Source organism: Sprattus sprattus (assembly GCF_963457725.1).
Source record: "Sprattus sprattus genome assembly, chromosome: 4".
NCBI classification, from domain to species: domain Eukaryota; kingdom Metazoa; phylum Chordata; class Actinopteri; order Clupeiformes; family Clupeidae; genus Sprattus; species Sprattus sprattus.
In genome coordinates this window covers 11642158-11669796 of record NC_137923.1, presented here as the reverse complement: position 1 = coordinate 11669796, position 27639 = coordinate 11642158, and the positions used below count along the sequence as shown (strand labels likewise).

At 42.6% G+C, this 27639-nt stretch overlaps 2 protein-coding genes across 2 annotated transcripts; one reads left to right on the top strand and one right to left on the bottom strand.

Annotated features, from left to right (window-relative positions):
- Positions 1–1684: 1684 nt before the first annotated feature.
- On the bottom strand, positions 1685–25685 carry cdc73 (cell division cycle 73, Paf1/RNA polymerase II complex component, homolog; the record flags this gene model as incomplete). The annotated part of the gene is made up of 17 exons (XM_080837863.1): positions 1685–2879; positions 3803–3944; positions 4613–4713; positions 5222–5383; positions 7312–7399; positions 7503–7538; positions 9733–9790; positions 18177–18241; positions 19631–19709; positions 21024–21122; positions 21827–22040; positions 22788–22876; positions 22962–23014; positions 23169–23231; positions 23326–23395; positions 23556–23661; positions 25555–25685. The coding sequence occupies 17 exons, from the start codon at positions 25683–25685 to the stop codon at positions 2843–2845; spliced, it is 1593 nt and encodes a 530-aa protein (XP_080693989.1). The 3' UTR covers positions 1685–2842.
- On the top strand, positions 15215–16504 carry LOC308363908 (beta-1,3-galactosyltransferase 2-like; the record flags this gene model as incomplete). Its single annotated transcript, XM_080836819.1, has 1 exon — positions 15215–16504. One exon carries the CDS (start codon positions 15215–15217, stop codon positions 16502–16504), a length of 1290 nt encoding a protein of 429 aa, XP_080692945.1.
- Positions 25686–27639: the final 1954 nt, after the last annotated feature.

Genomic DNA, 27639 nt, shown 5'->3' with positions numbered 1-27639 from the left:
ACCCTTATGCGATTATACCCATTTCCATCAACCTGGCCGGGTGAAGAACAATTTGTATTTTTGACTTTAGGGGGAGCTCAGTAGCGAAAAATACCAATTCTCGCATAATGGGGCAAGATGATATGTAATTGGTGGTCAGAGACCATATTCAAAGACAATCTTTAGCTCTACATTTCCTAAATTACACTAAACTAACATGCAAAACCCTCTTACAGACTCGTTTTAAGATTACTGTATTTTAATAATTTATGACAAATGAAGTCCAAAAAAGTAGGGCTGAGATGCCCATTTTTTGGGAGATCTTTCATGAAACTGGGATGGGCCCAGATGTATGGGCCACCTAATGCCAGTGTTTTGGGGCTGCTGTAGATTGTTTAAGATAAGTGCATTGTCAATGTATAAGTAAATGTTTAACTATTTGTTTTTTAAGGGAGCATCTCACCAACCCCACCTCCTAACATCCTCGCCAACAAGAGTTGGTCTTGGTTGAGGGATTCCATGGCTAATGGGATTCAGTGGTCTAACTCTAAACCAAGGCTTTAGGTGGTGCTTGAGCCCCGGTTAAGCCTCCAGGGTGTCACATGAACAGGACATTTCCTCCAGTGTTCAGATATTCTACAGAAGTGGATGCTGAGGACCAACTGTATCACACGGGTCGTGCTGTGACTGTGATGCTAGTCTGGATCTGTGTGTGGGGTGAGAAGACTGTATGTGTGGCAGTCTGATAAGCGGGCATGCACCAAACTAATCTTCACAATATTGTGTACTGCATGGGAAAGGTACTATGTGATGGATACTGAATTAATGGTTTATGCAGGAACTCTCACAGACACAGCAAATTCAACCGATTTTTGTTGACGGCAATTGCTCCAGCTCTGGCTAAACCTCTTCACTTTTAGCAATGATTCAAGCAAAGCTGTTCAAAATGAAGCATGTGAATAGTCCATCTCAGACTAAGAGAAATGTTCTTCAGAGTTCTGAGCAAAATGATGGTCTGTTGTAGGTTCAGGTTGCATTAACAATCATGTAGGTTGAAGGAAGCAGGAAAAAAAAATTCAGGAGCATACAATCTTACAAAATATGCTGTCGATTTGATAATACATCTTAGGCTACTCACATATAGCTTTCCTTAACTCCCCATCTTTATCTTTAAACATCCACCTTGCTTAGTCCCGTTCTCAGACACTCTCATACTCACTTGTTTCTTTTTTTTTAAGCAAGATCAGTATCTTATTTGTATGTGTGTGTGCATGCCTGTGTATATCAAAAACGTCCTTGTCGATAGCAGGAGATATTCCCCCTGGGTCTCCAAAATGGCCACTACAATTTACAATAGCCTTCGCATCAAAGAAGCCTGTCTGTCTAGAGTACTGGTGGGCGAAACCAACCCAGTGGAACACTCAGTGGAGGGCAAGGGGACAAAGAACGGCGAAGAAAGTGAATGTTTCGAAAACATTCCTCCATGGCCTTTCACACTACACTGGTGGTACAATCAGACCCTTTGTGTTCAAATGGACATTCCAGATTGGTTTTGACAGTGCTTGGATGTGACCTACTGCAAGACTCTAAAAACAGGAGAGAACATAACAGTGTAGCTAACATTGAGCTTTATTATCCACATACACTGTGAACATTAAAAACAATTGAACCCCCCCACCACCCACTACCAAGAACTGTACCCATTTATACAAAAATGAACTCTTGATGCCATAAAGAGTCGTGGACGTAATCAAAATAATCCAGAGACGCATTCCTTATTTATTGCAGCAGTGATTCCGATTCATAGGAAAATGAAGTTTACAGAGTGGTGTGATCAGATATAATACAAGAAAAAAATAAAAAAAGAACCACACACATTTAACTTGCCTGCTTTTAGTTGTTTACACTGTAATCACAGTCAGCTGCGCATGCTGTATTTGTTACAGTTTGCAACATTAACATACAGCCGGTCTTTGCAGAGGTCATCTTTAACATGGGTTTCGAATCGAACTGGTAGCATGATAGAATTGGCCTTCCTTGTGCAGCACACAAAAGAGGAAGAGAGGTGGGGGGGCTTTTTCAATTTCATCATCTCTTTAACCTGTTGCCCCATCACCAAATGGCCAGAGGAATATACAAACTGGTTCTGGTTCATATGAATTTAATATTTACACTTCCATCTGCTGTGTTAATGCTGTCCAAGAGCTCTGACGGCTGCTGAAAATATACAAACCTGGCAATTAGCAAAGGAAGGTCCCTCAAGAAAACGAAAAGAAGAGCAGGGCAAAGCTCTGACAGTCTCACATTTTGTAACAACTTTTTTTTTTTTTTTTTTTAATGTTGGAAGTACACGCCCATTGCCAGTTCCAATGGGACCTTCTCCAACTCATACCATTTTGTCTAAATCCGCAAAGTGAAAACAATAAATGGGAAGAGAAGTTTTCCATTACCTACACGGTTTCTCCCCATTACACACAGTTTTTCTCCAGACATCAAATCGCTGTCTAGGTGCTAAGTTGCTTTTTGGTTGGAAAGAGGAAAGGAAAAAGAAAAAAAGACCAACATCACCATGGCGATAATCTGGCAGAAGAGGAAGTAAGCCTGCATCATCTCCCATCAGAGTACTTCCCCGTTCCCATTAAACCCGCCCCCAGTAGTCCAGAGAAATGGGGCAGCACCACCATGCTGGGCCATGACAAGGTCCTGTTGCCATGACAGTAGAGACGCAGACCTGGTTCCAAAGTGCTGCTCAGGGTCCTGGGTTGTTGGGGGGTCTGAGCTGGAGGACTGTCTGAAGTGGGTGATGAAGGGGCAGGACCAGAGGCCTCAGGCAAGGCCTCTGCAGAGTAGTCAAGGGCCCCTCTCAGAACCGCAGATGGGCCTTGTGTTTTGTCATGTATCTGTAAGCAAAACAATGGTACACTTGAGTTTAAAAACTGGAAGAACAGAACCTGCTATCTCTGAGGAGCCCCACCCCTTCTGATCCAATACAACTGATCACAACTTCAAGCAGATATTTTGATGATCTGCTCATAGCTACCAAAAGGAAGGTTATTTAAAGCAATGCTCATCTGGCATACTATAATAATAGAAAATGAAACTGTCCTTCCACACAAGCTCCCTTAACAAGAGGGAGAATTGTGTGTGTGTTCAAGTAACACAGTAAAAAAAAACAATTTGTGAGTTCTATCCAGTCTATTCTGACGACTCAAGTCTTTCCATACACTCAACTCAAATACATGCTCTCATACAGACAATTACACTAACTGAATGAAAAAATTTGACCATTTACTGAACGCTACCATAACTAACCAAGGAACACAGCTAAAGACAAGCACCGTCTCTCTCGGCTTGCAGTGACATTGGGACATTGAGATGACAGTACTCTGCCTCCGAGCAGGTCCTACATTAAAGAATTAAGTCTCGCCCAAAAGACAGCATAGCAGGGGGGGGGAGGAGGACAGGAACACACTAACTCAGTGACTCGGAGCGAAGGTCTCTGTTTTACCAGGCTGACAGATAGGCAAAGACACAGGTGCAGAAGCAGTGGTATATGATCTTCCATATCATTTTGGGTCCTCATTCTGGACCTGCTAATTATGGCAACTAGAAAAGAACTAGAGCTAATGAGCCAGAGCTACTGAATGAAATATGAAGGAGCTCGACTTCCAGGACTCTCACCCCCACACAGTCAACTTTTTGTTCTCAGTTTGTGTGTAAGGAAGAGATTGTGTCTATAGGGTGAAGCCCCTGAATGCATTCACATACGCACAAACAGAAATACCACCCACACACACACACACACACAGATGAAGGCTCTCACCTATCCAGGGTCTCCCAGAAGCGGAGGAAGACGGGTCTGTCGAGGTGGCGCTTGTGGTGGCTCAGCTCCAGCACGGTCACGTCCCACTTCGCCACGTTGGGGTCCGGCCGTGCCTCGTCATATTTCAGGTGAAAGGCTCGGACTGAAAGAGAGGACACCGATGTGTCAGCCCCAACTTGACCAAACTTAACGCAGTCAAGGGGAAGAAACCCTCCAGAATTTCAGAAGCCCACGTCTACATGTGTGAGCACCTATGCATGGGAGCTAAAGAGGATAGTGGCTTCACCATTTTCTTTGTGATGGATCAAGTCAAACGGATTGGTACTATGGTATTAGTATCAACTCATAACTGCTGCGCTAACGTTATATGTGTATAATGTTTATTACCGTATGTTGATTAATTCGGCACAAACCCAGGCATCCTTTGACTAATATTATCATTATAATCCAGCTCACGTTATGAGATTACACAAAACTGTCTAGACTTCACTCTGTTTAGATGGCCTTCAATACAAGTTCCACATTTCTAAGAACCAAGTGAGGGGCTGCCGCTGCATCTATAAAAACACCATCTGATTGCACTCAGTGTTATCAGATGGTGTTATCAGATGGTGTGCCTTCTGTGCTTACTCTCTCTCCTTGTCGGTGCCTTAGTGGAGATGTGGCCTGAATGGCCTCCGCTCATTAGCTGGCCAACACAGTTCTGTATATGGGTGAAGGGCTCTGTCTTGTTTCCTGTATGCATATCTACCTACAGACATTTCTCTAGATTTCACTTTCACTAAATCTCATTGCCTTGGAAACACTTACTTTTGGCAAAGATATCCACTGGGGATCCATCAGGAAGCAGCCATGGCCATCCTTTGAACTGCCAAGCAGGACCCTGCACAAACACAGCCACCACTCGGTCCCTGGAAGGGCAAAGGGAAATTGCCTTTTGTTTTAAAACGAGGTAAGGGATGGTTAAGAAGGCCAATGAAGAAATCACTTTGAACCCAGTCGGCCTTTACATTGTTACTTGCTAAGCCAACATGAGGAAACTAACTTTTCTCAGCCCATATAGGAAAACTACTTTTTCTACCTCCTTGACATAACAGTAACAGAGGAATGATGGCTGGGCTGCTAGGAATGCTCGGTTATGGGCCTCAACCTGATGCAGTCAAACTTCCGCTAATTGTGTTTTATGACATAGTGGATCGTCAACATAATAAAGATTGTACAACTAAGCTATTCTCTTTTAAGTTTAATGTTTAGTAAATTGGCACCAATATGAATTGGTCATATGGGGCATAACAATTTGGCTACACATGTGCAAATTTAGTTTGAGAAGACAACTTAGAAATATACACTATAATAATAACCATCATCTTTCCTTTTGCTAAAGATGTTGTATGGCTAAAAGAACACGCGGGTAAATACCAGTCTTGTGGCGCTAGCTTCAGCGGCTGGTCAATAACTCTGTAGGGAACGGTTACGCTGAGCGTGGCACCACCAGCCTGGATCTGATCTTTCCGTCTCTGGAGCAACACCTCATTGTCACGCTGGAGGCCCAGCTTCTTCTTCTCCTCGGACGTCAGAAACCTGCGGAAGAAAGGGAGACAGAGAGAGAGAGACGGAAACACAGGAGAGGGAGAAAGCACAGCATTAGCATACGTGACAAATCGGTCATAAAACGACATAGAACATAGAATTGCTAGTCAAGTTAGAATTAGCCAGGTTTGAAAATGAACATCTGAAATACAGAAGTATTGGCTGGAACACTGGATTGTTAGTCAACACATCCCACCAAACGGCCAACTAACAAGCTTTGAAAGCCCCAATTCTCCTAATTTTTCTAATTCTTACAATTAACGGTATAAACATTAAAACTAAGAATTATTTTAAACAAGTTATATTGTATCCAGCTCACAGATTTATGGTGTGCTCCTGTGAAGTTTACCAACATCCTTACCCATACTCCACGTATTTGATATTCAATACATAAAGTTCTATACGGAGAAATCAAAATTCAATCTCTACAGGGCAGCCGGTGGAACCAAGCATGAACTCTGGCTAGAAGTTGCTCAGGAACAGATATATATAAATACACACATGTGAGGTTGAGAGATCTGCCCATCTGCCCCAGAGTTCCACATCTTGAATGGTGTGTGTGTGTGTGTGTGTGTTTGTGTGTGTGTGTGTGTGTGTGTGTGTGCGCATGTGTGTATACATGTGGTGTTATTATTCCAGTCTGCCCTTCTCTCTCTCATTGCAGTTCAGCACCAGGCCCAGCTCTCGGACTGCAGGTTCATCTGGCTAAATGTCGAGCATCTGCATAAACAGCTGCCTCATCGAATTACCAAAGGCTGAAGGCCTTGGCATAATGAGCAATGTTCAATGACAAAGCTGTCTCCACTTTAGGGTGGACCAACCGTTACGATCAGTGGACAGCCATCAGTGCCCATGTAGCTCTCGCCCGTGAGAATCTGTGCATGTGTGCATGTGTGTGCAGCATCTCTCGGACTGGGGCAGATTTAGAAAGGAGAAAAAAATCCTTTGACCCATCAGTTCAGCTGTCCGCTATCTGTCTCTTCTGTTCCAGGTGGTGTTTGTTCCGTAAGACATGGCTAATGTACTCACAAAACTCAGACGACTCGAAAAATGTATCCAACACGTGCGCTCAGTCTTAAGTTGTAAAAAAAATGCAGTTTATAAAACGTATAAAAGTTTATCTTTGCTCAAAAAGAACAAATGCTGGATACCACAGTTTCCTACCGAACAAGAAGCCTGCAATGCAAATATCAGAAGGATTTGTTTGCTGTTGCCCTTTCCCTACGTCAATATTGAGGATCCCAACACTAGTAATATTACTATAATATACTATAATTAATACTAGGCGCAGTGCAGCCAATAATGAGTGACTCAAAGAGCAGTTAGGGGCTGGCTGCGGTCCTCTGAGCCGCAGTGATATCTGAAGCTCCACCTCCCTCCCCCACCAGGGCTGCGCTGCCATCTTGTGACTTGAAGTGATTTATGGGTCCAATTAAACCGCAAAACAGCAATTATGCCTCTGATGTGCATGAAAGTGTGTGTGTGTGTATGCAGGGACTATTAATTCAGTCAAAAACAAAAGTGTGTGTGTGTGGGGGGGGAGTGTTTGGGGTTTCACACAATGAAACACTGTAACGCCTCTATGCACACGCCTATATAAAACAATGAGAAATGGGCAGGATGTATATTGAAGTATGCACCCTCACTTTGAGTCTGGCCATGAGTGCACACTGCACACACTAAATTAATCTTTTGTGTTGAGGCTACCCTTAGCAGAAGATTACTTCACAAGGGCCTGTTGAGTGGCTTTCTCAGAGGTCATTACTCAAGGAGATGGTGGTCTACAGCTACCCAATGCTAGGCAAACAATAAGAACAACAACACACAAAAAGCACACAAGGGCTGCCCAGTAAGAGGAGAAAGGGGCCAATTCCTACTCTCAACTGAGAGCCCAGGTTGCTGAGGCGGGTGAGACTTACTTCAGGTCCTGCAGGAGGTCCTTAGCATTGAGCATGGTGATCAGGGAAGTCGTGGCAGCTGGAATGATGATGATGGGAGTTCTTGAACCTGTACATGGAAAAAAAAAAGATCATATAATAAGAGAGCTTCTTACAGTAGAAATTTGCCTTCAACTCAATTTAAAGATGTTTAAGAAGGCACTGCTGCTTACCTTTCTTCTGGTTTGGCGGGGGTCTCGCTTGGGAAACTTGAAAGGGAGAAAGAAATAGGAGAGAGAAAAATGATTGTGTTACTGCCATGGCTATAAGCATCAGACCATTTTGACTATAAATATCTGTGACCAGAAACGTCGGACCAAAGTTGTTTTGGGGCCACCGTGTTCTTTTTTAGTATCTGCAAAAAGCCACCCCATGGTTTAACAGACCAAAACCAAAATAACTTGCCAACAGCAAGCATTGGGCTTATCAACAGCCATTCTTTACACAAACAACAGTGGCAATGAGTCAAAGGAATAAGCAACAGTAATACGTTTTTTCTGTTTGGTGGTTCAGATACATAAGGAGAGGGCCCAAGAGTCTGTGGTGCCACCCGCCTTGCTGAAGGTCTTTCTTGCGCTGGATGAGTTCATAACGGCGCATCGATCCATTAATCTAAATCAGAGTGGCGCTGGAGAGCTGCCACACACAGCCAGCAGCCTCATCCCTCACGCCATGCAGTGCTGCATTCACACACCACCTGCCCATCATGGTAGGCGTGTGTGCACAAGCTCATCAGTCATGGCGCGCGTGTGTGTGCAAGCGTGCGTGTGGTGCGCAGGCTATATGCCTTTGTTTGTGTGTGTGTGTATATACACTTATCCATCATGGTGTGTGTGGGTATATCAACTTGCACAGAAAAAGAGTGTGTGTCTGTGTGTGGGTGTGCGCGCATCTGTGCATGCTGCCTCTGATAGAAAGTGTCAGGTGCAAGTGGGTGGTGGCCAAAGCGCCCTTGGACACCGCAGAGAGCAACCACTCAGGGTGAAGCTCAGAATGGTTACCAGTCATCTAAGAATGGGGCTTACATGAACACAAATCTAACACAGGCGTTGCAAAGGGGGCCAACGTGAAATGGCTCTATGACATCTGCAATGTGTGGACATGTAGTTTATTTCATGTTTGCCTCTACCTGTGTCTGCCAGTTCCTGTACCATGCACAAAGGACTCTCATGACTTTCCACTAGTCCAAAAAAACCGAAATGGTTTAAAATCCATCAAAATGATAAGATCATGCTATCGGAAGCAATAGAACGTATGCACAACGGATAATAGACCCACGACCTTCTCTTCACCACAGGAGGTGTGAAGAAGCACACACAAGCTGAACCAGAAAACTGACAGGAAGAAATTGTATAAAGTCCTGTTGATCTTAAGGTATGAACTGTTATTGACATGGACATTTGTGAGGGGAAAGGGAATGCTTATTCTCTGTTATAAACTCTAAATTACATGGAACATTATGCACCTTTTTAGTAGCCTATATGAGAATATGATTAGAAGTTAGAAACAATTCCTTCCCCCACTCCAAATTTCAATGTCAATATTCGTAATAATATTAATAAAGATAAATAACCATCAGTGGATGACTTGAGCTCCTTGAACTCAACTGCAATTCAGTTCAGGTATCTATGAGGAGAGGTCACACATCACTACCAGCCTGTGTTAGGGTGAATTTGAATTTCTCTGGCTCCTTAGAACTCAATACCACTGCTGAGACATTCAGAGAATCAATTCTCTTTCCTGTAAATCTATGAGAAAAACACTGCAGCTTCAAATTCCACACTTGATTGATTTCGGGGGGCTTTAAAGATCATAGCGAAGCCTCACATTTTTTTGTCACCACTCTTTGTCATCTCTCACATGTATGTTTATGTCTTTCACATTTTCATTCATCAGCAGCACAAGATGTAATCATCCTCAAGTCTGTCTCTTAGTTTGACGATATCCGTGCTGAGCAGTCCTTTACGGTGCCAGTGTGGTTAGTACGTAATTTCCTGTTTATTTATCTCTGGAAAATCTGTGTGTCTTTGCAAGTGTTTCATACCAGGAGGTAACACAATGCGCCTCACAGTAGTAAACCCCCCCCCCCCCCCCCACCCCCTTTAGTCCCTACTGTGTGGCACATTGTGTTACCTCCTGGTATGAAATGCGCCGTACAAAAACAGTTTGATTTGATTTGATTTGAAGTCATGTCAAGCTGGGTTATGAGTGTCCTTGACCTTTACCCGAACACGAATGTGGGAAATGGTGCAGGTTTTATCAAGCTCAGAGCCAAGGTTGAATCTCTGTGTTTAAGCAAGCATCTGAAAGTATGTAGATGTCATAAATACAATGTGGCTTATAGTATAAAAATGTAAAGCAGAATAAAACAGACTTATTTTTGTCCCTTCAATTCATGAATACCTGGTCGGGGCACTGGCTGCATGGCAGGAGTCTGGGCTTTCCTGGCTGATGCACCCTCCTGAAAGAGAGAGAGGAGTGGGGGGGGGGGGGGAGGGCGACAGAGAAAGGGAGGGAGAAGGAGCATAAGAGAGAGTGAGAGAGAGCATTAGAGAGAGGGAGAGAGAGCATTAGAGAGAGTGAGAGAGAGCATTAGAGAGAGGGAGAGAGAGCATAAGAGAGAGAGCATAAGAGAGAGGGAGAGAGATGCAAAGGGAGGGAAGGAGAGGATGAGAAAACAATCCAACAAATAAGGTCACATTTACATTTAGCTGTGGATAAGCTTATCAGGCTTGCTCTGTCTCATTCTCCCCTCTGACTGCTGATCACAGCACCCCACCCCACACCACCCTACCCCAGCCCACCACGGCACGCCAGCCCTCTTCTTCAACACACGGGGCCATTAGTCTTAATTGGAGAGCTTAAATCATTTCAAAGTGCTCCTGTGTGACTGGCCACCAGCCTCCTTCCTCCAACACGTACAGATAACCTGCACCTGCACCCCAAACCCCACCCCCACCACAGACAGTGTGATGGGCTTGAAGAATGGCTCACCCCCACCACACCCACTCCTTTAGAGGCAGTGTTCCATCACTGACAGGAAGTGTCAAACCCACCACCCACGGTTTCAGATATAACTGCATCGAGAACCCTATCAGAAGTTTAAACTCAACCTCAACAAGCATACAGGATGCTGAAGTCTAGAGGATGCTGAAACCGTTCCAACAGTGGCAACCAGTAACACTGATAATTAGAGCTGGTACTAGGAGGTGTACTGCAGTGTTGACCCAGTCACTGCCATAACAGCTTTTCCCCCTTTATCCGAGAGTTCTTGCTATCCTCATGTAGCTGGTGGCTTGGTCTTGTCTACATCCAGCTATTTTCAAATCATCACTTTTTCCCATCTGCTTTGAAAGTCCATACATCAGCAGTGTTGATTACTGCCCCAACATGTAATTAATGGTAAATTTAACAACAACAACTAAACATTAGTTATAACTAAAACACTGCGGCTGGTGAGGACTTGTACTTTGAGCATTAGAACAGATGTACGCAAGGTCTGAGAATCCAATGGGCTTCCTTTGTGTTTTTTGGGGACTCAAACACAAGGTTCCTCACACTTGACCGGCCAATTTGCTTTCAACTAAGACAATGGTTAAGGCAATGGTTTGGGATTGTGACCTTGCTGTCCTCCCACACACATATTCAAAATGTCATATCCTCCTAAAGATGGACACACACAGCTTTCTTTTCAAAATGTCAACATTTTGGCAAATCTGGGAGACAGAAGTGATGCCCTTTTCACCCCACCATCTCTCCCCTCCTCCCACAAAGGCAGGGAGGGAGTGAGACTCTTCCTGTACGACTCTGGATGGGGTGGGAGCCAGCACAAAAGACTCACATATGGGGGAAGGGAGATGGTGCGTCACCGGTGCAGCAAAGAATGTCAGTTACATGGCACTAGCCCCACACACACACACACACACACACACACACACACACACACACACACACACACACACACACACACACACACACACACACACACACACACACACACACACACACACACAAATATTCTCTTGTTGCCCCCACATCATCCATAGATTTAAACATTTTCAAAGTACAGGCAGGAAAACATAGCTAACCACATACCATCTAGATCAGAGTGCATCACCATTTGATATATAGGGCAGCCAAACAGGATACACACAATAGGATGATGGCATGGGAAAACAGAGATATGTATTTTGGGAAAGGGGGAGAGGTGCATGAGTGACTGAAAGAGAGAAAGAGAGAGAAAAAAGAGAGGAATGCAGCACACACTGGAGAAAGAGGTGGAGTGAGTGTGTGAGAGAGAGTGAGAGAGAGAAAGAGAGAGAGAGAGAGAGAGAGAGAGCGAGAGAGCGAGTAAGAGAGAGGGAGAAATAGGAAGGTGTGTGCAAGCGAGGGGGAGGATCATCCTGCCTAGCAACGTCAGAAAATCAGAATAGGAGCTCTCGCTGCTCTCTTCGACGCTGTGCATCCATCCATCCATCAGCCTGCCTGAGAGCAGCCAGCCCCAGGGGGATGGATTATGAATGGGGAGGGGGGGATGAATGAGGATCAAAGCGCTCTCTGCATCCACACGAGACGCCTCTTTGTGTGACAGACCAGGGGGTTCACGGCAACATAGAGCATAGAAGACACGAGTGGTGAGGAGACAGGAAGCTCAGCTCTTAGCTAACGAACAACAGCAGGACGCTGAGAGGCGACAAGCGGAAGGAGAAAAGAAATTAAAAAAAGGAAGACTAACGATGCGAAAAACAAGGGATGCCGGTGAAATGTCGGACTACTATCACAGCTGTCAGGAGCGCATGTCGATAATCGTGCGGTGAGGGTGCCAACTGTGTCACGAGCAGCAGTAGCAGCAACCGCCTCTGCACAGTCCAGACGAGTCCATGGCGAGAAAGGTACATTCAACTTAACCAGATATGAATAAATGATAGTGCAATCGAATCTTACTGTAGATCACGCACGATGCACATTACTACCATTTAATATGTAGGTGTTATCATTAAGTGTTGAGGCATATGTATATATGCATTTATATATAAATACTAGCTCGACAACATGGCTCTAGCTGATTTTTTATGGTCTTGGTCAGGTGTATGAGAATAGACTCTGCGTGTGAGCAGGAAGGCATTTCTGCTCATATCCTGTGATCCCCCCCATCAACAGGGGAAAGCATTGAGTGTTCCGCTGCTGCTGCTGAGAGTGTGTGTGTCCACAAACAGCCCTTTGTCTGCTGCACCTCTCAAAGGCCAGTGTTTTTCTTCAGCATATGAGAGGAACTCGCACTGTCTGGGAACGAGAGACGAGCACCCGAGACCAAGAGAGGAAAAAAGATACATCAGCGTGGTAGATTGGGTGGAGGATAATAAACAGTCGAGGCACACTTCAGCAAATTGTTACTCCAAACCTCCTTTGATAAACTAGGCTTCAATCCGTTTGGCTTCAGTGAATCTTTGCCAATGATTGGGTCAAGTAGGCATGTGTTATTTGTATTTGGCATATCTGGCCACCAAAGGAAACAGTCAAGCCCTGTCTCATAAGTCACGACTGTTCTCCCACTTGTCCAAATATCTATCTGAAACTAAGGATGAGAATAAGCTGTTTCCAAAGCAGCACTATGGGTATCTGGCACAGAGCGCCATTATATCTGAATGCAGAGGGGATGAAAGCTACATCCCATAATGTGCAGATTTGACGCTGTGTTAGTGTTGCCATGGTGACCACAATGCAAAATCTACTTAACTACTTGACCATGCTAAGCTTTAGGAGCTGTTTTTAAGGCATTACCATTGAGACTGTGATCTGACACAATAGCTTTTGAAAATCTATGCCAATGGCATATAAACCTCAGATCGTCACTGTCAGCCTTCTCTTTAGGCCATCACAATCTGGATTAGATTTCTTCTTGTATTTCATGGATTACATGAGGACATCTAAAAGGCCATCATGAACAGCTATTGAGCACAAAAAAAAACAGCACCTAGCATCACATATTGGAGAGTATAATTCTATGGCCGTCTTATCAACTGAAAACTCACTCCTAGCCTCATCAATCCTAAAGCTATATTGTAAAGCTTGGATCTATGTGTAACATTGATTAACATTGCATATATTATTTGAAGCATGTGCAGCATGCCAGAGACTAATCATGAGAGTGACATGTATTTTCAAAAATGCTCTTGAAACCTTCCTAAAGTAACCTGTGCCAGATGAGTCACTCAACCTTACTACATGAAAGTCTACTCAATTGGAGCATTATCTTAGCTAACCTGGCAACAGCTGTATCCAAAAGAGGGAGAACATTCAGTGTGAGACAGAAGTTGCAGAGAGTAACCTTCTCAAGCCCCCAAGCAGCTATATTCATTATTGAGCTTCTGCATTAACGTCAAGTACATTTAGAGCCCTGAACAACAGGTACAAACAGTAAACAAGTGTTTTTCATTGGCCAGAAACAATAAGACTCAACAGGGATCCAGCAATCAACCTGCACGTTTTTATGCCCTCGTCGTTTTAAATAGAGGTACATTTGGGGAAGATGGAAAAGGAAGTGGTAGGGTTCATAAGTAGGACAACAGCATAGGCCTATATTTGTTATAGTTTGCAAGGCATAATTATCCTGTTTAGGCTTGCAATAGATAGCTATTCATTGTTGCATTTCACTATGCAAATTTCCAAATGGTCATTATGATGGTAACGTTTGTGAGGATCTCTTTAAAGATGGCTGTAACATCGAGTCAGCCCTATAGACTAGGTTTCCACGAGCACACTAAATTTAGATGTAAAGATGACGTTCATATTTCATATTTAAAACAGTTAGGTTAAATAATGATGATCAGGATCCACCGAATCAACCAAAACAAAAAAAACAGTCACTATGTGAACACAATAGGAACCCAGCTTGGGGATGGAACATTTTATCCTGCACCGTTGCAGAATGTTGGTAATAATATTGGTAAAATTCCACTGGCATCATCAAACCTTTGCTTTATAACTCATTTGATGCTTTCCTCCATGTTCAGAGAAGCATTATGTGCTGTAGTATTTATGCCTCCCGCACGCAACGACCCCCAGCCTACTCAAGTTATAAAATAATGTTCTTGTGCAACCCCTCGTGTAAGATAGCTCACAACTGATTCCGGTGGGGCACAGTAATGGCTTAAGTATTCCGATGGCACAATGCACTGCAGTGTTGGTAGAGCAGTCGTGAGGGACAAGGAGAGGCTACATTTGTTGTTCGTCCATCATGACAGCCGAGGCCATCAAAGCTTTGAGAGCTTGCATTGCCACAACATTCTCTCGAATGATTGAGTGATTGCCTATTAGTTTACTAATTGAATGGTAAGGTTGCACAATTACAAATTGTATGATATCCATACTGAATGCAAGTCTTATTTCTGAAATCCATTCTATATGCGGTGTACAATGAAATTAAAATTACACATGAAGACAGTATATTACTGATTTATGTTTGTTTAATTTTGGCAGCTAAAAAATATGCCTGGGCGGTAACCTTCTTTCAAACGGCAAAAAATAGAGAGGTCATAAACAAGCGGTGTACATAGAGTCCAAAACAAAATCTGAAGCTCTATGCATCTTGGTGTGATTCAGAATTAGAAAGGTCATTAGCTTAGGCTTTTGTGCTGTAACAGTAAAACCTTTTTCTTAATATTTCAACAGACAGAGACAAGCATGAATACAGCATGCTGCAAGGACACATCTAACCACTAGCACTTCCCTGAGCTGCATCATCATGAGCTTCACGTCAGCTTTATCGAGGGAGGCCTAAGGGGTTTCCTTTCAGCCAAGTGGCACTGCCCGTCATGCCTTGCTGGCCCAAGCTCGTCTGGATGTGACTGGCGTTGATGTGTGCCAGTGGCGCTCGGCAGCCAGGATGAAGTGGAGACGACGGCACTGCTGCACGCACATCGCCGCGCTTCTCACCCTGCTCTCCTTCCTGGGCTTGCTACTCATCCTCAGCCACCAGGACTGGCGACCGGGCCGCAGCCGAAGGGACAGCCAGCATGCTGCACAGGGGCCGGGGCAGCACCAGGCAGAGGCCACCCACAGCCAAAGCCGTAACCACAGCATCCTGCCCCGCGTCAGCGCGGCCTGGAAGGACTCTCCAGCTCCACCGGCCAATGCAAACCCCAAGCCTGTGGTGAACCTCAGCTTCTACCCAGGTGAAGAGGGCGGGGTGATCGGTCTGGAGAACTCGCTGGGTGCCAACAGCAGCCTCAGCGAAGAGATGAAAGCTGCCGGCTCCACGCTGCTTCTTGAGCCCTACGAGTACATCCTGAACGAGCCCAACAAATGCAGAGACATCACACCCTTCCTGGTGCTGTTGGTTGCTACCGAGCCGGAGCAGAGGGAGGCCCGGGACGCCATACGGCAAACGTGGGGGAACGAGAGCGTGGCCGACGGCCTGGGAATGGTGCGTCTTTTCTTGCTGGGAATACAGAACGGCAGCAGGGCGGCGAGTGAAGAGCTTCACCGTTCTTTAAGAGCCGAGAGCCAGACGTACCATGACATCATCCAGCAGGAGTACCTGGACACATACTACAACCTCACGGTTAAGACTCTGATGGGAATGCACTGGGTGGCCACCTACTGTCCTGAGGCCAACTATGTCATGAAGACAGACAGTGACATGTTTGTCAACACAGAGTACCTCATTCAGAAGCTACTCCGACCCGGCACACAGCCGAGGCGGAGGTACTTCACTGGGTACCTCATGCGAGGGTATGCGCCAAACCGCAACAAAAACAGCAAGTGGTACATGCCTCCAGAGCTTTACCCCAGTGAGCGCTACCCCACTTTCTGCTCTGGGACAGGGTACGTGTTTTCAGGAGACATGGCAGCCAAGATCTACAGGGCCTCGTTGAGCATACGGAGGCTTCACTTAGAGGACGTGTATGTGGGTATCTGTTTGGCCAAGCTGCGGATTGATCCCAACCCCCCGCCAAATGAGTTTCTCTTTAACCACTGGCGTGTGTCGTACAGCAGCTGCAAGTACAGTCACCTGATTACCTCCCACCAGTTTCACCCCAATGAACTGCTCAAGTACTGGCACCACCTGCAGAGCAACAAGCACAACTCCTGCATAAACACACCCAAAGACAAAGACAAGGGTGGTAGGTTTCGCCAAAGAAAACTGCACTGGGGCCAAGTTCTTGGGGGATAACTCTGAAATATGAGATATACCGGAATCACAAAAAAGAAGATAAAAGCACAAGATGGCATCAGACATTATCTGTTGATTATTTTTTCAAGTCGTTTCAGTTTTGTGGTCCAAAGTACGAATTTCAATGCACATAATATAACTATAAGAGCAAAAATAAATCTTGAGCAAAATAAGACCTTGTTGGATTGGTTTTATTTTATTTACAACCTGAAATGTATCAGCTAAAACCAAGGACATTTCACTGAAACCATCTGGTTTCCTGGCCAAGTTTTCTGGATGTGCTACAGTAAAAGCGAACCAAGCTGAAACAAGCTGGTTTCGGTGGCATTCAAAAAAGTGAATGCTAAGCCAGTTGTGCGTGTGGAACATTTCATTTGTAAATCTATTATAAGAGCTAAATAAATTCCACTTCTAAAGAGAGATAAAGTCCTCCTTCGATGTCCCGGATATTGGAAGTAACCTGAATCATTTAATCAATAATACCAATCAAGAATAATCATACGAAAATCCACATCACAGTGTTACAAAGTGATGGATTACGACACAGGTCGGTTAACCTATAAAAACCAAGCCTCTCAAAACAATTAAAGTAAAAAAAAAATTAAAAAAAAGTCCAAACAGGAAGGAAATCTTGATACATTGTGCCTAAATCAATAACCATCCCAGTAATTAAAGCCAATAATCATCCATCTTAGTCACTGGCTAAGCAAACTCCCACACTCACTCACTTCACAAGGTCACTGTATGGGAGGCTTAATCAATTCCCTGCTGATGTTCTAAAGCTCAAGTAACCAAACACATTCTGTAGTTGCTGAAGAAGAACTAGGCAAAGAGAAAAGAAGAAATCCTGCCTTTGATCCAGCTTACCCACTGCTACAGCATCAGCCCCCCCATCCTCTTTGACCGATCAAATAAAGCCTGTAATGTCCTCCATGATACCCGATCACACAGTTGACCGCAAACACACAGAAACAAATTAAAACAAAACACCACCGGCATCTAATGATACAAACAAAGCTTTGAACCTTCAAAAAGGTTCCCAAAGGGAAATGTGGGAAAATAATTGAAATGTCAGCCATATCAATACGGAGGCAGAGTAAAGTAAATAAGAGATCCTTTCTGCCACAGCCTAATAACAGCCCCTACAGGAGTTCAAGCCTGACCTTTTCAGTTAAGTTCTTTAATGAAACAGGCTCTTGTGTGAGTGACTCAGAGTGCACCCTGTGCATCATGGAGAAAAAGCTTGACCTGAACAGCTTGAATACTACCAGCCTGACAGTGTTTCACGGTTATATCGTTAGTGACTTGCAAGGACAAGGTTTCCAATGCAAAGTGGAAAAAGTGTGTAATTTAACATCCGCAATAAACACAAGTCATACTGTTTCCAGTTACAACACAAGGTGATAGATTCAATGTTTCTGCATGGAAAAAAATAACTAAGGCTAAAGGTTATTGAAGACTAACCTTTGGCATTTCAAAAGAACTCTTTAAATATTAATAATAGATTGTCACCTAGATCATGGCGTGACTTCGCCATTGCTTAAAATAGACTGGCCTGTTTGTAACAGCTTTCATCCACTAACCCTGCTATTGAGGACTGCAGGCGACTTCCTGTTTATTAAGTAGCAAAGTATCACCCATCTCCCAAAGAAGAAACCCTTGAAGAACTTACCGTCACAGACTTCAGGGTCATGCCGTGGTAGGTTCCCATGGTGTCAATCTTGAAGCCCTCCGTTTCTGCCATAGATGAAGTACGTGTTAATGAAGTGAATAGATTACGGAATAAACAACACAAACAAACAAGGAAAAACTATAGGCTTACAAATACTGCCATTGACAGTCGAGTGAGGCCGCTATTTTATCAGTGACAATTATCCACAACTGTCATTCTTTTTAGGAACCAAGAATAAGAAATATATGAAGTTCTAGAGCCAAGTCACAATTCCTGTGCATACTTTGATGTAGGAAATGAAAGCAGTTGTAAGGAGATTTTTTTTCCCTAAAAAAACTTAATGAGATTTCATCTCTGAAAAACGGTTCTGAGTGGATCATGCTTGTATCTGATGGATCAGGCATTACTGAATAGAATTAAGGGAGCAAACAATGTTTCCCTCTTTGAATGTGCCCTGCCTGGGATATAAAAGATCCCTTGATAATTAGGAAAAGCTTTTTTGAAACAATTTGTTGCTCATTTAAGATACAAATGTCAAAAGCTAGATTCCACTGATGACCTATGGGGAACTAAAGAGCACAAGTGGCAACTAAAGAGGTTTTGCCTCATGAACCTCTTAGCTTTCCCTCTCTGTCCTTGCTTTGCTAAAAACAGGCATAGTAAACATCGGCTCTATTGACCTCAATTTGTGCCACAAAAACAGTCACAAAACCATACAGCTATAACCAGAAGAGTCTCTGAGACAGACTGTCTATGGCTATGTGCCTCAAGCAGCCTTCCTGTGTAAACACATCAGGAAACTTGTGAGCGTCTTAGGGTTACGTGATGTATAAGTTCTGTTATGAACATCATGCAACTCTGCTGGAAGAGGAAACCAAGAAATCATACTTTACAGACAAGAGAGCAAATGATGTGAGAAGCAAGTCAAAAATCCTGCAGATGAGCTAGTCATTATACAAAGCTAAAAAAAAAAATCTTAACCATTGCTATGCTACCAAATTCAATCCAGGAAGTAGGAAAATGCATGCTGACATTTTCATACATTTCGTTTCATTCAGTCATGGCGTTGAGAATTGGGCACACAATCAATGACCAGTTACCAAAACCCTACACTATTGGGCCACAGTCCAAGACTGAATCCAGCCAATGGGAAACAAACGTATATGCCCCAAAACAGCCGATACTAACTGGCTGAGGCTAACCCTCCAAAAGACCATACCCTAGGTGCTATCAACTGCACAGGTTTGATTCCCAGGGGGCACATTGCACAAATGCCTCACATTTACTTCAGCTGTTACTGCCAGTACATTTCATGTCTAGTCACACTAGGTTTGATGACTGCATGATGGTAATACTATGCATCAGAGGCTTGTTATGCTGACATAATGAAGAGGACAGAGAAGGAGAGCCAGACCACACACAGAATTCCAATGAGAAGATCAAGCCACACTCACCCTCTTTCCCTTTGAACCTTTCCTGATCGTATCTGTTGTAGGCAGCTGGGACTGGCTGCTTGTTTCTTATGGATGGGTCCTACAGGAGGGAAAGGAAATGCACAAAGAAATAATTAAAATGAATCCTTATTTTGAAATGCACTTTAATACTTGATCCTCAGGTTATGTTGCGCAACTTTCACTTTCCTGATCTTCTCGTCTAAATCTTCAACGTGCCTACTAGACCACATACCAACAAAACTACTTAAACATGAACTGCCCTTTGACACTATAGACAATAATATTTTGCTACAGACTTGAACATCATGCTGGCATCAAAGGCTGTGTCCTATCCTGGTTTAGGTCTTATCTTCCTGAGCTTAAGACATTAATACTGATCAAGTGGCCATATTACCTACTATTAATTATTTTTCTAAATGTATCGCTATCTGATTATCAAATTGATGTTTACTAACCAAATTTCTCTCTCTCTTATAGCGTGACCTTTGCCCGCAAATGCCAATGGCTGTGAAAACATTGTTACTCATCACCATAACCATTAAGTACATTTACGCATATTAAGCAACCAACTTTGCTCACTCACTTAGTCTAGACTAGGACGTGAAGAAAATAGTCAGTCTCCTCCATGGGATGCTGCTGTACTCGGTCCACCTGATCTACTTGCAGAAACCCTCTGCCTACACCTACCCATCACCACCACACTGTCATGCATTAGTTCTACCATGTTCGTGATGCATCTACACACTCTGTTCACGCCTATTTAGGTATAATGTAAATAATTGCTACCAACGACACAATTTTGTTTCATTGCTCTACTTACTCTTGTAATAGTTGAATGCGCTTCCCATTGTATGGAATGCGCTTCCCTATTCATTTTGAATGCATCATGTATATGCCATCTCAAATTTGTATGAATCCTGTACATTTGCCACATATATGCTAGTATGCTCATCCCCATACTTGAATTAATTTGCCATGCAATAATCAGAAGTCCCCCCCGCCCCTTCCTTTTTCCTAACTCTATCGATCATACTACAAGCAGATCCCCCCCCCCCCCCCCCTGTTGGATACACAGACACTGTTAAGCAGTGATATGGGGAAAGTAGTGATGGTTAAATACGGCACATACAGTTTCTTCCACGTCTAACACATAAGCCTTGCAGCTTTACAAATTGATGGGTTAAATTACTGACCTTACAGTTCATTTCAAGCTTCATTTATTTGATACATGGTCTCATCTTGGTATGGCAGCATTCCTATTTAACATAGTTCCGGGGCAGTTTTATCTGTGCGTGTGTGTGTGTGTGAGTGTGTGCTGGAGTAAGTGCAAGAGGAGTGCAGGGGAGTGCGTGTGAGGGGAGTGTGTGTGAGGGGTGTGTGTGTCTGCCCTTACTGCCTGAGTGGGGTTCTGTGCTGGCCTCTGCTCAGGGGCTCTGCCTTCCTCTCTGGCCTTCACCGACTGCAGGATCGCAAAGATGCTCTTGGAAAAATTCTAGAATCAGGACAAAGACAAAGTGCCACGTTAAAACAAGGGGCTGAATAATTACTTTAGCCTGCATCAGGCATTACCTTGCTTAGACATTATACTCAAGATTACATCAAGCATCTTAATGCACTCACTTTAAAATTTGTGACCCACAAAATATATATAAAATGTAATCCTTTATAATAATTAAATTCTAAGTAACACCTGAAGATGCAGGAGTCATAATAAACACAGCCTGACAACACACTTGGCAAAAACAAAAATGCATTGTACAAAGTTTTCTCCATTTGATATGTTTTTTTTTTTTTTTTTAAGGTATGTAGCTAATCAGTGATCCTCTCTAAATAGATGCAGGCCTAAAAGGCTTAATCATCCAAAGAGCAAATTGTCTCGCAATTAAGCTGTGTCAACACTGCCATCTGCAGGCAACAAGTTAAATCCACAGTTAACTACATTGTGATGAGTTCCTAAACAACATGCATGAAAAAAATCCATCTTTTCTGAGAAAGTTAATTTTAGACAAGTACTAAATCAAAGAATTAAAACATTTCCCCATCTTCTATTTGAACATTCAACACATTGCGTTGCAACTAAGCCACTTTGCGTAAAATTCAGAGAGTACTGATGAACTGAATGCAAGAAAATAGCTTCAAGCAACATGCACTCACAAACTAGAAAAGGAATGTTTGTGAGGAGGGGTCTGCTTCTACCTTTCCAGTGCTCTGCAGAATGGTGGTCCGGGTGCGCCACACTCGCTCTCGACTAACGATGTCTCTGGTCACGTCAACTTCGGCATCCACAAAGCTCCTCTGTTTGAGAGTGATGTCGTCGTCCAAGTCTGTTTTGATGGTCGACCGTTTCTTGGCCATGATCTTGGCCTTGATGGCAGCGATCTTTTCCACAGACATGGCCTCTGAGAGCGACCTGTTAAGGGCAGGATATTACTGTTTAGAACATGAAATCACAGTGAACTACCATTACTTTTTAACTAGGGCTGTCAGTTTAAAGTGTTATAAAAGGCATTAACGCAAACCCATTTTAACGCTGTCAATTTTATCGCGATTAACGATTAGATTAACATTCTTTTTTTGCCTCGCAAACTGTGTAGTAGGCTAACTTTGCGTTTGAGTGAATGGTGAGCGTGATACGGCGATGAGAACTTTTAAATTTGTGTTGTGTAAAAGAAGCGAGCTTCACTGTCTGAAAATGTCAACAGGCAGCTGGCTGAAAGCACAGAATAAGTAGGCTTACCTTTTATTGGTAACCTAACTGTTACGGTTCATTGTTTTTGAAATAAACTTCACAACTTCTACGTTCACAGAAAACTTGAAAAAAAGTCCTTGTTTATCTGAAATGTGCACTTTATAATTTTATTTTGTACCGCCCTGTTTGGCAATGTTGTTTTTCAATCAAATAAAACATTGCATAAAGCAAGCCAATCCACTTTTCCATGTTGATAAGAGCATTAAAATAAAAATTATGGAAAAAAATTATTGAAGGGACATTTAGAATAAATAAAATTTGTGATTAATCGCGATTCATTTTGAGTTAACTATGACACAAATGCGATTAATCGCGATTCAATATTTTATATTATGAATGGTAAAACACACCAAAACATAGCATGTCATCAGCATGGTGTAAGACAGCTTGCAATTGTTAAGGCTGTACCTAATCTGGTCAGTCTGTACAATTCCCTCCTTGTGTCCTTCCAGACGTGCTGCCAGACGCTCCTTGTCAAGACGCACACGCTCTTCATCCTGAGAGTCAAAGCAAAATGAATGAGAGTTGGCAAACCAGAGCACACATATGCATTGTGGGGAGGTGAAATAAGTATATGGTTACCTCGATACGTGGCTTTTTTGCTTCTGATGAAACCTCATCGGCTGCCCTTTTGACTGCTCATAAATGAGAGGGTGCTTAATTACTCGGGATAGAATCTGTACATTTTCTATTGACAATGACCAAAACAAACAAACAAACAAAAGTGATGCAAAATTTGGACCAGCTGGCCAAAATGCTAAATTTACAAATACAAAATGTATACCAGACCTTGTGTTGGTCTCTGCAGCCCAATTTCAATGGGTGCGCTTCTGTCAATACTGGCTGAAGTAGCTGTGAGGAAGAAAAACATAGCACAATTTTAAGACGCCAGAGATGATTGAGGCCATCATATAAGCAAGCATTCATTTTTGCTGCATTTACTTACAACTTTCTCCATTGAGATGCGAGAGCAAGTCCTTTCGATCAGGTCTTCTGACTACAGGTATGTTCTCTGTCTGTATGGAAGATAAGAGAGGCACTGTCTGTCTGTGGACATCACTGGTCACTGCAAACCAGAATGACACTTCCCCAATATCAAGTGAACAAGACCCAGCTCATGACAAGATTCTGGGAACTGCTGCAGCCAAATAACGAGGGGGAATCTGCATAACTTACAGCTGCCCTGCGGACATAAGACGGGTGAGGAAGATGCACATTGTTGAGCAGGAAGAGAATTGAGTCCAAGGTGTAATACTCTTTGGGTTGGCCCTCCTTTCCAGTTCTGTAATTGTTCAAAAGACATTTCAGAAGGTAAATGTAATAAATATAAAACAATTGTTTAGCACCAAAGCTCGACTGATGGGACCTTGGCAACATCAATTAATTCTTTCTGAGAGCATACAATTTAGTAATTACTGCAAGCTTGATATTTACAACGAAATGCAAGGTCACAACATAAGCTTGTTAATTTATGAACACTTAATGTTATTACTCATTGTTGGTGTGAATCAGCCCCCCTTGTCAATTAACTTCACCTGTTGATAACTTAACAAACAAAAGTTTACGAAATATCCTTTACACTGTGACAATCAGTGGTGTACATCTTGAATGTTTTTCCTTGCATAAAAAGTGTTTCCAGATCAACATTTAAGACACCTCTGAAGTGAGGGGCTTTTACAAACCTGCCATAAAATACACTTTCTCTGTCTCTCTGCCTCTCAGTGGGTGCAACTGCCGTGACTTAGGCCTACTGTGACATCTTGTGCATTCCCACTATAGCTCATGACCAGGGCAGTTGTGGCGTGGATGATGAATTGGCCTTTAGGCTTCTCCCAAGCCCAACCGTTACCTTCCTAAAGACTTAATTTTAGGTAGTTCCTCCTATAAGTGAGCTGTGTCTCATAAGATGACCGAAGGAGAACCACGACAATATTTCTCAACAGGTGGGCCGGATCCAAAAAGTGGGTCTTGGAATCATTCTGAATGGGTCGAGTGTGTGTTCTTTCAGAACTTCTCTGACTCTTAGTAAGAAATATATGAAAAGTAGCTTTTCATTTTTAAATTGAAAAAGCAGAGACTTTGCAGTTCTCATGCCTCAACCACAAAGGGAAAAGGGAGCTCTCAGAAAGTGACAGGGAGAATGTGAGCAGCAAATGCATAGCCTGCTGTATGAGAGTCTGAAGTGTTGTCTGAAGGCTGGGGTAACTTAGTTGCTGTCTAAAGGGATGCCACTGGGCTACTTGAATCTTAGTGTAAAAATGCATAATGCTGTTAGAAAAGTAAAACCTTTTGTTATTTTATGTAATTATAGATTGGATTGGGGGGTCAACATGTACAATTACCTAATTTAATGAATATAAGGCCACATTTGAATCATTAAGATGGGCAAAAGGTGAAGCAAATAGTCTCCAAATAACTTGTATGTTTGTACAACGACCTTAACGACCAATTAGTTGGGCAAAAGGTGGAGGAACGTGTCTCGAGATATCGTCATAGGGTGTCAGATAAAATGAAAAAAAGATTTCAGATGTCAGATTAAGGCTAATGTGCTAATAATTCATGGATATAAGTAGGCCCTATGTTTATGCTGTATGTTCATGTTTGTATAATGGTTTTAATTCTGTAAAATTTGTGTTGTAACTTCGGTCCCAGGGTCAGAACACTTGTGAACCTGACATATGACATCTCTGAAGTGAGTGGCTTTTCCAATACCTCGGCTTTTGCAGTCATCAACCATTGAAGTTATACACATATAGATTTCTAACTAACATGATATCTAAATAACAACACTGTATGTAAAACCCTAATCAAATCAGTCTCCCAATATTACACTTCATCTCTTCTGGTCAGGCAGCTAGCTATCTCAACACATATTAGCTAGCCAACACTTCTACTTAATCTTGCTACGTACGGAAACACATATGTGCCATTTCGAACAAATAAATCGTTGTGTGCAAGTCAAGAACAAGCCCAAGAGCTTTCTGGCACAACCAAGTGCGTATTTCAGTTAAGACAACTAAGTGTCCATAGAAGCAACTGCTTCCCCTGACCACGCAGATGAAAAGTTTGTGTAGTTGTAGCTTAGCTAACGTTAGCGTCCCCTGCCACCAGCCTTGAGCAAATGATAGCTGAACTGACTGAAAGAAATAATGAGATGCTGAAAAATATGACGTACCCCCAAATAACATAGTTGGTCTTGACATTTTTTGGCCACGAAAACTCTCCGAAGATAACTTCTTCTCCTTTAGCAACGATTTCCTTTTTCTGGATGTTGTATTGACGAAGAACACTCAAAACGTCCGCCATCTTCACTTCTCTAGCTTGTGAGTGTGGGGTCTTGAAAACAGGTCCCCTGTTCTTTTTCAGTAAAAAGCTGCCCCAAGAGTTGCCTGAATGTATTTTTTTAAACACGAATAGTTCAACTTGTTGATAATGTCAATATTTATCATCTAAAATAATTGTAACATTATGCAAACATACATTTATTTTTTAGTATATATGAATGAATATACCAGTCAATGTCCCTGAAAACTATCAGTACTTTTCTTGCAGGCAAGAAAACAGTCTTTTGTTTTGGAAACCTTCTAACTAGACTTTTACAGCGCTGACTCGGATAAAGTAGCCAGGATGGACTCTCAAGGTTATGTAATGCTATGGTGGATCATTTACTCCAATTGAGAATGGGAAAGCATCTTTTAGTGGATGTTTTAATTTTTTTTCTTAAATTTAGAGGGAAAACTGTTATTAACTACTATGTACGCCTGGGGGGAACATGCTGGGAAACCTCTAGGGGTGTCCATCTCTATAATACCGGATTTAAATTAGATATCTGAATACATGGGCAACGATACTATGAAGGGATGGTGCAATACGATGCAATTTGATACAGTTCTTAACATTTGTTTAATGTAGACATTCATTTTCCATTTTAAATGAATAAACCAATTCTTTAAAAGTGGCATTGCTTACCTTGAAATAAATATATTTCACAAAAGACCAGGGAATCCCAAGTATTTCTGTTACTTAATGGCACGGAAAAGAAAATAGAAGATGAAAGTAGCCTGTCATTTCAGAATCACCTGTTATTGTGTTTATTATTTTTCCGATAAGATACGGTTAATTTATTACCAAACAACGTCGGGGGATTGCACAAATACCGTTTGTCCGATGCTGCAGGTCAGAGAAGAAGTTTTGGCCTGGCGCTCAACACTGCATGAGCACTATTGGAGGAGGGAGGGGCGCGGCGGGGGCTTGTGAGCGCCACGGAGAATGTCTGGGCGAAATTTTCAGAAGCACTTTTCTCATACAGGGCAAAAGGGCAGGTGCTTGAGCACCACTAAAGGTCTATCTGTGCACGGCACGTGCTGTTTTTGTCCATTATAATTCTTGTTAAGGGGCTTTCCAAACCCAATGGCAAAGCAACAACCATGTGTAGCCTATAGAATTCCATAATAAGAGATGTGAATTGTTGGAAAACTTCAGTGCATCTATTTTATTCAGGTATAGGGATGAAGATGTACTGCATTTTTCTACTGTGATGCTGGCACAAGGAATTAAATATATCATTCTATTAACAAGAATAACCACCATTTTCTGAAGTAGCCCCATGAACTTTTTAGTATAAACAACATTTATTTGTTCAATATTTAAAGATGTATAAAGCAGCTTGTATTAAGTCTAAAGACTAACACGAATATTACAAAGGTACATTCAGGTTTCGGTTACAACAAAAATGTAGTGAGTTCCTACAAGAGCATAGTTTAAATTAGTTACATAACTATCCTTATAACACTATAATTACCTATGTTTTTATAATTCCTTTACAGAATTAGCTTCTCTAGCAGCATTAGTGTCAGACGAAAAAATTACCTTGATTTTGACCTTCAGATGTGCAATACAGTGATGAAGAAATGTGCAGGTGAAATACAGTAACGGCTACAAGAGCATACAAGTATACAAAAGCATTTCTAAGCAAATATCCTATGACTTACGAATAAAGCTGTTATTTAAAGTCAAAAGTTGCGCTACAAAAGATTCTGCTACTTTCTTTGCATGTCCTCATTATTGCATTTGCAACAATACATTGATATGCTTATCAATTGATACAACCAGTTGATGGTAAGTGCATCTTATGGTGGACTGTTTTAAGTAAAAATTTGAAAACTGCTGACTGTTATCAGGTCCAACAGAAACAACCTGTTGTCGTCATGCTGTGTTACGTCAAGACTTCAGTGTCTTCTCCAATTAACAAATACATTGC